General features: G+C 48.9%; 1 protein-coding gene across 2 annotated transcripts; it reads left to right on the top strand.

Moving 5' to 3' along the window:
• The first annotated feature begins 508 nt into the window (after nt 1–508).
• On the top strand, nt 509–10,179 carry LOC135548064 (cyclin-G2-like). Of its 2 annotated transcripts, none has more exons than XM_064977298.1 (8): nt 509–686; nt 1,442–1,586; nt 1,772–1,912; nt 2,134–2,384; nt 4,364–4,442; nt 4,565–4,663; nt 5,034–5,230; nt 8,914–10,179. In XM_064977298.1, the coding sequence occupies exons 2-8, from the start codon at nt 1,482–1,484 to the stop codon at nt 9,056–9,058; spliced, it is 1,017 nt and encodes a 338-aa protein (XP_064833370.1). In that variant the 5' UTR covers nt 509–686; nt 1,442–1,481; the 3' UTR covers nt 9,059–10,179. The 2 variants fall into 2 exon arrangements, with proteins under 2 accessions (XP_064833370.1, XP_064833369.1); XM_064977297.1 differs by having other exon boundaries at nt 510–628.
• Nucleotides 10,180–10,247: the final 68 nt, after the last annotated feature.

Genomic DNA, 10,247 nt, shown 5'->3' with positions numbered 1-10,247 from the left:
CCTGGTCATCCCTGAATCAATGTATTTAACAGTTATTTAACTAGGCAAGTCAGTTAAGAACAAATTCCCAAATATTCTGCAGACAGTTGGTTGGACCAGAAAAAAAGAAGGGAAAAAAGGTCGTTTAATATGTTTAAATGCCCTACATACAATCCCGAGCTAATTATTTCTAACCAATCGTGAGTAAAAGGGTTTGTCCAGGCATCCAATAGAAATAAAACAATTTGGGCGGACTATTTGAACGGAAAAAAAGGAGACAGATGATTGGTTCGTGGAAGTGTCAATATCGAGCTGGTGTAGAAAAACAACCCTCCGTACTAAATCCATTGTAATTCATAAGTAATGTTTAACCACGTTACTTATTACAACATAAAATGTGTCTAGCACTATCAACTCTTTAATAAGTACCAAATAGTAGTAAACTACAAAAGGAGGCAGACTTTCCTCGACAAGTCAAAACAAGGTGGATAGCTACGGACGTGATTGGCTAACGCGACATTGACGTCCGTTTCTGGGTGTGGAAATTCTCAACATCAACAAAAAGAGAAAAGAAATGAGAAACTAGAGATTACAAGGAACAAACAATAGTTAGGAGCGTGAGAATATATCGATGTAACTATCATAACAGGTAAATATTGAAATTCATAAAGTGTACGCGAGATGCAAGAAAACTGAATAGATGTGAGGTAATGTGAAATGTTCTAATGCTATTGTAAGACTATTTTATCTAGTTCAATTAATTCCTTCCTGAAGCCAGGATTAAATGTTTGTTTTTTTAATCATGATGATGATTTTAAAACGGCACTATAAATCTATTGGTTTTGCCTTTTAATGGTTGTCGATGAAATTGGGCATCTTCAATTGATTTTCTCACAGCGAAAAATCTAGATAACCCAGTTCGCTGCCTTGGCTTTGTTATTTATCTTCTCTGTTAGCTAACGTTATACCCTGGCTGGTGTAGTTTGCGTTACTTCCTCATAGAGCAGTCGAGATTTTACTCAAAAACATGTTGTTTTTTTACATCACCGACTCGTAGCTGCAACCTGCTTTTATTATTAGACTAAAATTGTATATCAATTGAACACCAAGATCTATGAAAATCGAAGGGAATTGACAGGGAATGAACTCTGACCTAGGCGAGAACAAGATTAACCCCCCCACCCCGTCGACGATCTGAAGCATTATTTGCCATCGAATAGATTCAAGCGAACGCCGTTTAGCTGTGTTATCCGTTTTTCTAGTGTCTCACAACATAAAACATTTGGCATAAACTGTTTTTCACTCTTAAATGGGATTTGTTCTGATGTAAGCGTTATTAACCTAAGACATCTGACACCGTATCCCAGTTGAGAGAGAGGGGGGCAAACCTTGAACCTATCGCCTGGGTGAATGAATGTAACGTTAACGGACAACCATTAACATCAGACTCGTTGTTTTACAGTGGAAGGATTTCAGATTTCTGTAACAATACAGTCTAAAAGATGGAAGCCGTTAAACTTATGAGGGAACTGAAAACCAATTTTGAACAGGAGAGGAATTATCTTCCGAAAGAAACGGGACTCCACTTGATCGAATCGACCAGAGAGGTAGCTATTCACTGCAGTTTAGTAAATATGCTGTACGATCAATATTATTATTATTTTTATAAATAAATTGTTAAATATAAATCCTGTAACCATAACATTATGGTTAAACAAATATATATTTTTAAACTATCACCTATTACATATTAATACACATTTAATGTCTAAAATGGTTTTATAAATTACAGAATGCCAGCCAAGGAATCTCAGCTAAATGTAGGGACGTCAAAGTGGAGGACCTCTGGAGTCTGACCAGTTTCTTTGGGTACAGTACCCAGACCTTCGTTCTGGCAGTCAACCTGCTAGATAGATTTTTGGCCATGATGAAGGTGAGATGAAAAACCAAATACAAGCAGACTGCAGAAAGAATTTCAACCCTTTAAAATGTAACATTTTGTTCTCCTTTCTTGACAAAAACAACCATGACAATGTAAAAAATTAGCATGGACATTTAAAAGTTAAATGAAAAGGGAGGTGGCTTGACTAATGATTGCATATGTCCACTAATTACAAGCCTTTGTGTGCGTGTGTGTGTGTGACTCCTCTTCAGGTCCAACCCAAACATCTAGCCTGCATTAGCATCAGCTGCCTCCACATCGCAGCCAAAGCAGTCGAAGAGGATTGTAACTTGTCTTCCACCAATGAACTTATTCGTATCAGCCAGTGCAAGTTTACGGTCTCGGACCTCACTCGCATGGAGAAGATCATTTCCGAGAAACTCAACTTCCAACTCGAAGCCATTACAGCCTTAACCTTTTTGCACCTATACCATAGAATCACACGCTCACACACCTCAGACAGGTAAGGCGCCCATTATGACAGGTAGAAACAAATAGCCTAATTATGTAGATAGAAATGGTGACATAATGAACTAGACATGAACTTTAAGCAGCTGTTGACATATCTGGCTTATCATTAGGGCTGGCACAATTACCATATCTGACCAATCACGGTCGTCCAAAACTCCATAACGTCACAGCCCGACTTCTTATCATGGTGCTGTCAAGACAACTGGGATCTCGTAGGGGTGGGGGGGGGGGGAAATCGCAGTGCTTGAGGTGTCACTACAGCCCCGGGTTCGATTCCAGGCTGTCACAGCTGGCCTTGACACCCATGAGGCGGTGCACAATTTGGCCCAGTGTCATCTGGGTTTGAATTATTTCTATATTTAACTAGGCAAGTCAGTTAAGAACAATTATTGATTTACAATTACGGCCTAGGAACAGTGGGTTTGTCAGCTCAGGGATCCGATCTAGCAACCTTTCGGTTACTGGCCCAACACCCAAACCACTAGGCTACTTGCCACCCTAGGGGAAGGTTTGGCTGGCCGGGATTTCCTTGTCCCATTGCGCTCTACTCGTTGCGGGCCGGGCGTCTCTAAGCTGACTTCGGTTGCCAGTTGGACAGCGTTTCCTCTGACACATTGGTGCGGCTGGCTTCCGGGTTAAGCGAGCAGTAGGTCAAGAAGCAGTGCAGCTTGGCAGGGTCGTGTTTCAGAGCATGTGTGGCTCTCGACCAGACGTCCAGCTCTTCGCTGGCCATGGCAGAACACTGACATTACTGTCTTGCAGGAAATCCCGCACAGAACGAGCAGTATAGCTGCTGGCATTGTCATGCTGGAGGGTCATGTCAGGATGAGCCTGCAGGAAGGGTACCACGAGGGAGGAGGATGTCTTCCTGTAACGCACAGTGTTGAGATGGCCTGCAATGACAACAAGCTCAGTCCGATGATGCTGTGACACACCGCCCCAGACCATGACGGACCCTCCACCTCGATCTCACTTCAGAGTACAGGCCTCAGTGTAACGCTCATTCCTTCGACGATAAACGCGAATCTGACCATCACCCCTGGTGAGACAAAACCGCGACAAGTCAGTGAAGAGCACTTTTTGCCAGTCCTGTCTGGTCCTGCGACAGTGGGATTGTGCCCATAGGCGACGTTGTTGCCGGTGATGTCTGGTGAGGACCTGCCTTACAACAGGCCTACAAGCCCTCAGTCCAGCCTCTCTCAGCCCATTGCGGACAGTCTGAGCACTGATGGAGGGATTGTGCGTTCCTGGTGTAACTCGGGCAGTCGTCATCCTGTACCGATCCTGTGCAGGTGTTGTTACACAGGGTCTGCCACTGCGAGGACAATCAGCTGTCCATCCTGTCTCCCTCTAGCGCTGTCTTAGGCGGCTCACAGTACGGACATTGCAATTTATTCCCTTGGCCACATCTGCAGTCCTCATGCTTCCTTGCAACATGCTTAAGGCACGTTCACGCAGATGAGCAGGGACCCTGAGCATCTTTCTTTTGGTGTTTTTCAGAGTCAGTAGAAAGGCCTCTTTAGTGTCCTACGTTTTCATAACTGTAACCTTAATTGCCTAGCGTCTGTAAGCTGTTAGTGTCTTAACGACCGTTCCACAGGTGCACATTCATTAATTGTTAATGGGGAACCGCGTTTAAACCCTTTACAATGAAGATCTGTGAAGTTACTTGGATTTTCTATGAATTATCTTTGAAAGACAGGGTCTTGAAAAAGGGAGTTTTTTTTTTTTTTGCTGAGTTTATACACAAATAAAAATACCAAATCGGAGCTCGTCCCCCCACCCCCATTATTGTTTCCATAGTGACATTATTCCTTACTGTGAAAGGACAGCACTGGTTTTATCTACTGGAACAGCATTACTGAACACTCTCAGATAACATGTTCCCCACAATCAGTTATGTAACAAAGTAGCCTAGTAACCTTGTTTTTCCCATCGAACTGAATCAAATGAATTTCGTCTCTCATAAAGGAAGGAGGCCCTGAACCTCGACACACTAGAGGCCCACCTCAAAGCCTGCCTCTGCCGCATCACATTCTCCAAAGCTAAAGTAAGGCGTGACCCCAGAGCATTAGCAGTCCCCAGCGTCTATAGGCCTAGTTTACATATTCCAGTAGACCTCTAGGCAGCAGTTTGTGATGCATGTTTTTCTTCTTCTGTGTTCTCTTCTAGCCGTCCGTCTTGGCCCTGTCCCTCCTCACTCAAGAGATTGAAGCCATGCAGTCTGTTGACATGCTAGAAATAGCACACAGTATTCAGAGACATCTCAAGGTAAACCATGACTATCGTGTCAAAGGCCTTGAGAACTTATCACAAAATAACTTTAAAAGTATTCCTTTGGTTAACAAAGTAACACAATCAGTTTCCTGTCATATTTGCACACATTTGTTAGTTGCCCTGGAACCAGTGTTACCTATTGCGTGCCCTAAAGCCCTCGTGCACAAGGTCTCATATGACAACTGACCCTTATTGGAGGACATTTTTTTTTTAAAGGGGCCCTTTTACATTCTCGGCCTCAAGTTCTCAAACTGTCATCCTTTGACAACACCTGGAATCCGGTTGGTTGCCCAATGGTTGCTGACCCTGTCAATTATGTTACCATGGTGTCCACTGTTATGGATGTCCTGGTCTTCTTTTACAGATCACCGACACTGAGCTGCTACACTGGAGGGGGCTCGTGGCCAAGTGTCTGTCTGACTACTCTTCCCCTGAATGTAGCAGACCCAACAATAAGAAGCTGGTCTGGATCGTGTCGAGAAGGACAGCTCAGAACCTTCACACCAGCTACTGCAACATCCCTGAACTGGCAACCATTCCTGAGGACTGCTGGGACCAGAGGTAAACAGGAATACATGATGAATACTGTACCTGTAGGAGGAAGAAATACTTCCAACGTGCTCATCAAAAACACATTGACGGTAGGCATGCATTCCTGAAAAGTACATTCTTGGAGAGGACACAGCTATATACACACACACTGTATGACAACAGAAAACACGTTGGAAAATCCCCAGACAACTGAATACTATACTGAACAAAAAAAATAAAAACGCTACCATTTCAAAAGTAAAATTGCAGCCATGGGTGGCATAGGCCCAGACACTGGGGGAGCCAGGCCCAGACACTGGGGGGAACCAGGCCCAGACACTGGGGGAACCAGGCCCACCTGCTGGGGGAACCAGGCCCACCTGCTGGGGGAACCAGGCCCAGACGCTGGGGGAACCAGGCTCAGACGCTGGGGGAACCAGGCTCAGACGCTGGGGGAACCAGGCCCAGACGCTGGGGGAACCAGGCCCAGACGCTGGGGGAACCAGGCCCAGACGCTGGGGGAACCAGGCCCAGACGCTGGGGGAACCAGGCCCAGACGCTGGGGGAACCAGGCCCAGACGCTGGGGGAACCAGGCCCAGACGCTGGGGGAACCAGGCTCAGACGCTGGGGGAACCAGGCTCAGACGCTGGGGGAACCAGGCCCAGACGCTGGGGGAACCAGGCCCAGACGCTGGGGGAACCAGGCCCAGACGCTGGGGGAACCAGGCCCAGACGCTGGGGGAACCAGGCCCAGACGCTGGGGGAACCAGGCCCAGACGCTGGGGGAACCAGGCCCAGACGCTGGGGGAACCAGGCCCAGACGCTGGGGGAACCAGGCCCAGACGCTGGGGGAACCAGGCCCAGACGCTGGGGGAACCAGGCCCAGACGCTGGGGGAACCAGGCCCAGACGCTGGGGGAACCAGGCCCAGACGCTGGGGGAACCAGGCTCAGACGCTGGGGGAACCAGGCCCAGACGCTGGGGGAACCAGGCCCAGACGCTGGGGGAACCAGGCCCAGACACTGGGGGAACCAGGCCCAGACACTGGGGGAACCAGGCCCAGACACTGGGGGAACCAGGCCCAGACACTGGGGGAACCAGGCTCACCTGCTGGGGGAACCAGGCCCAGACGCTGGGGGAACCAGGCCCAGACGCTGGGGGAACCAGGCCCACCTGCTGGGGGAACCAGGCCCACCTGCTGGGGGAACCAGGCTCAGACACTGGGGAACCAGGCTCAGACACTGGGGGAACCAGGCTCAGACACTGGGGGAACCAGGCTCAGACACTGGGGGAACCAGGCTCAGACACTGGGGGAACCAGGCCCAGACACTGGGGGAACCAGGCCCAGACACTGGGGGAACCAGGCCCAGACACTGGGGGAACCAGGCCCAGACACTGGGGGAACCAGGCTCAGACACTGGGGGAACCAGGCCCAGACACTGGGGGAGCCAGGCCCAGACACTGGGGGAGCCAGGCCCAGACACTGGGGGAGCCAGGCCCAGACACTGGGGGAACCAGGCCCAGACACTGGGGGAGCCAGGCTCAGACACTGGGGGAACCAGGCTCAGACACTGGGGGAACCAGGCCCAGACACTGGGGGAGCCAGGCCCAGACACTGGGGGAACCAGGCCCAGACACTGGGGGAACCAGGCCCAGACACTGGGGGAACCAGGCCCAGACACTGGGGGAACCAGGCTCACCTACTGGGGGAACCAGGCTCACCTACTGGGGGAACCAGGCTCACCTACTGGGGGAACCAGGCCCAGACACTGGGGGAACCAGGCCCAGACACTGGGGGAACCAGGCCCAGACACTGGGGGAACCAGGCCCAGACACTGGGGGAACCAGGCCCAGACACTGGGGGAACCAGGCCCAGACACTGGGGGAACCAGGCCCAGACACTGGGGGAACCAGGCCCAGACACTGGGGGAACCAGGCCCAGACACTGGGGGAACCAGGCTCACCTGCTGGGGGAACCAGGCCCAGACGCTGGGGGAACCAGGCCCAGACGCTGGGGGAACCAGGCCCAGACGCTGGGGGAACCAGGCCCAGACGCTGGGGGAACCAGGCCCACCTACTGGGGGAACCAGGCCCACCTGCTGGGGGAACCAGGCTCAGACACTGGGGAACCAGGCTCAGACACTGGGGGAACCAGGCTCAGACACTGGGGGAACCAGGCTCAGACACTGGGGGAACCAGGCCCAGACACTGGGGGAACCAGGCCCAGACACTGGGGGAGCCAGGCTCAGACACTGGGGGAGCCAGGCTCAGACATTGGGGGAGCCAGGCTCAGACACTGGGGGAGCCAGGCCCAGACACTGGGGGAACCAGGCCCAGACACTGGGGGAACCAGGCCCAGACACTGGGGGAACCAGGCCCAGACACTGGGGGAACCAGGCCCAGACACTGGGGGAACCAGGCCCAGACACTGGGGGAACCAGGCCCAGACACTGGGGGAACCAGGCTCACCTACTGGGGGAACCAGGCTCACCTACTGGGGGAACCAGGCTCAGACACTGGGGGAACCAGGCTCAGACACTGGGGGAACCAGGCCCAGACACTGGGGGAACCAGGCCCACCTGCTGGGGGAACCAGGCCCACCTGCTGGGGGAACCAGGCCCAGACACTGGGGGAACCAGGCCCAGACACTGGGGGAACCAGGCCCACCTACTGGGGGAACCAGGCCCAGACACTGGGGGAACCAGGCCCACCTACTGGGGGAACCAGGCCCAGCTAATCAGAATGAATTTTGACCCACAAAAGGGCTTTATTACACAAATACTCAGTTCAACACTTAACGTGTTGCATTTTATATTTTTGGTTCAGTTTAAGGGCACATTTAAATACCTCCCCCGACAATTAAGCCCCACGCCTCCAGTGTGTGGCCACTCCTAGTTTCAGTTATTACAGTATACTATAGTAATCCTGTGTGCAACCTATGACTTGTAAGGGAGGGGGTTTCATCCGCTCTGTGACGTCACGGCCCTGCCTGTTGCGTCAGTTAACCTAGCCCTACAGCCTTTCTACAGAGGCCCATCCCTGTCTGCCTGGCTCCTTCACGTTGCTCACCATTACTCAAGACATGACATGTATGCGGGTCAGTGACTTGTCACTTCCTACCTGCCTAGCAACCAGTTGCCATAACAGCTCAACCACATTGTTGCACAACCAGTTTCATCTCCACATTCTGAAGATGGCTTGAATGGTTGGGATTAATCCTGTAGTCAAACAATAATAGTAAGGATGAAATACATTAACTGCAAACAGGATCAACGATGAGAACTAACCTGGCCGTGCTGCTGCACCAGTTTCAACTGTTCTGTCTGTGATTATTATTATTATTATTATTATTATTATTATTATTATTATTATTATTATTTGACCATGCTGGTCATTTATGAACATTTGAACATCTTGGCCATGTTCTGTTATAATCTCCACCCGGCACAGCCAGAAGAGGACTGGCCACCCCTCATAGCCTGGTTCCTCTCTAGGTTTCTTCCTAGGTTCTGGCCTTTCTAGGGAGTTTTTCCTAGCCAACGTGCTTCTACACCTGCATTGCTTGCTGTTTGGGGGTTTTAGGCTGGGTTTCTGTACAGCACTTTGAGATATCAGCTGATGTACGAAGGGCTATATAAATAAATTTGATTTGAACTAATTAAATATTAACGTATTCAATTGTCCCCCCCCCCCCCCCTTTTTTTGTTCTTTCAGCGAGGACTCGTGTGAAGACATGAGTTCTGGGGAGGAGAGCTTGAGCAGTTCCCTGGGTTCTGATGCAGAGGGACCTTACTTTCCTCTTTACTTCAGCTGCCGAAGCAACCACCGAAACAAATACCACCGTCCCAACCCCCTGTGAAGGAGCCACAGTGCCTGGCTTCCACAACCACCGTTTTATACCGTCGGGTTATGTTCATTAGTGAAACGTTTCGTAGCGTTAGACACGTTTAGGAAGTCACGTTTAACATGTGACAGCCCATTTTGGTTCCTGGTGAATATAACCCAGAAAAAAAAAGAAAAAAAAACTTTCCTATATAACATATTTAATTTTGTTAGTTCAAAAGGGCTACCAGTGTGTGGCCTGTTACAAACCAATCAATATAATATAATAATAATAATAATAATAATATATCCCATTTAGCAGACGCTTTTGTCCAAAGCGACTTACAAGTCGGCTGGGGCCACTACATTTACGTATGGGTGGTCCCAGTGGGAATCGAACCCACGACGCTTGGCGTTGCAAGCGCCATGCTCTACCGACTGAGCCACAGTATCTATCTTATTTTAAGCTAAACAAAAATACATTTATGGGGAAACTTAATCCTGACAGGCAGCGGAATCCATCAACTCAAAGATAAAACGTTTTAAACTATTTTGTTGTTGTAGATGTAGCTTTTAAAAAAAAGTGTTGTTGGTGCATGTTTGGATTTGTAACATTCCACATCCCAAATTAGTATCCTATCCAGTGCACTACTTTTGACCAGAGCCGAATGAGCCCTGGGCCAAAAAGTAGTGCGCTATAGAAAATATCATGTAGCATTTAGGATGCACAATAGAACACAGCCAAGGTACAATAGACTTGTCTGGGGAGTAAGAACATGTAATAGGAAAACTATGCAACGTACGTTATCGTTGAGTTGTGTTCACTGCCTGATGGTCCGGTTATCCCTCTACAAGGTTCAACTGTCAAGAGACGACATCTGTTTGCATGTTATTATACAGAAAAGCAACACGTGTGTGTGGTCTTGTTAACCTCTAAATTTGCCAATTCTTTTTTTAGATTGTAGGGTAACTTATATTTGGCTGGTATGTAGCTAGCTCTGTGGAAGAAATGTATGGGATGGAGTTTCTCGTAATGTAAATTTGTATAATGTAAAAAGAAAAAGCTGTGAATTAAGTACCTTTGTAGATATTAACTTATTTGTAATTTTTTGCCAATGTTGTATGACAACAAAAAAACTAAAAAAAAACTATTTTGGACATCTGAATCTCTGGTCTTTTTGATTTTGACTATCATAATTACTTATTTGAAATGTTTTGCTTCAGTC

Source organism: Oncorhynchus masou, chromosome 11, assembly GCF_036934945.1.
Source record: "Oncorhynchus masou masou isolate Uvic2021 chromosome 11, UVic_Omas_1.1, whole genome shotgun sequence".
In the NCBI taxonomy this organism is placed as follows: Eukaryota; Metazoa; Chordata; class Actinopteri; order Salmoniformes; family Salmonidae; genus Oncorhynchus; species Oncorhynchus masou.
This window is presented reverse-complemented; position numbering and strand designations above follow the sequence as displayed.

Bases quoted from the DNA above. Each gene is read 5' to 3' on its own strand.
- LOC135548064 (XM_064977298.1), top strand. From the start codon at position 1,482: ATGGAAGCCGTTAAACTTATGAGGGAACTGAAAACCAATTTTGAACAG. The intron at 4,443-4,564 runs GTAAGGCGTGAC...GTTCTCTTCTAG, and splicing joins TCACATTCTCCAAAGCTAAA to CCGTCCGTCTTGGCCCTGTC. The intron at 4,664-5,033 runs GTAAACCATGAC...CTTCTTTTACAG, and splicing joins GTATTCAGAGACATCTCAAG to ATCACCGACACTGAGCTGCT.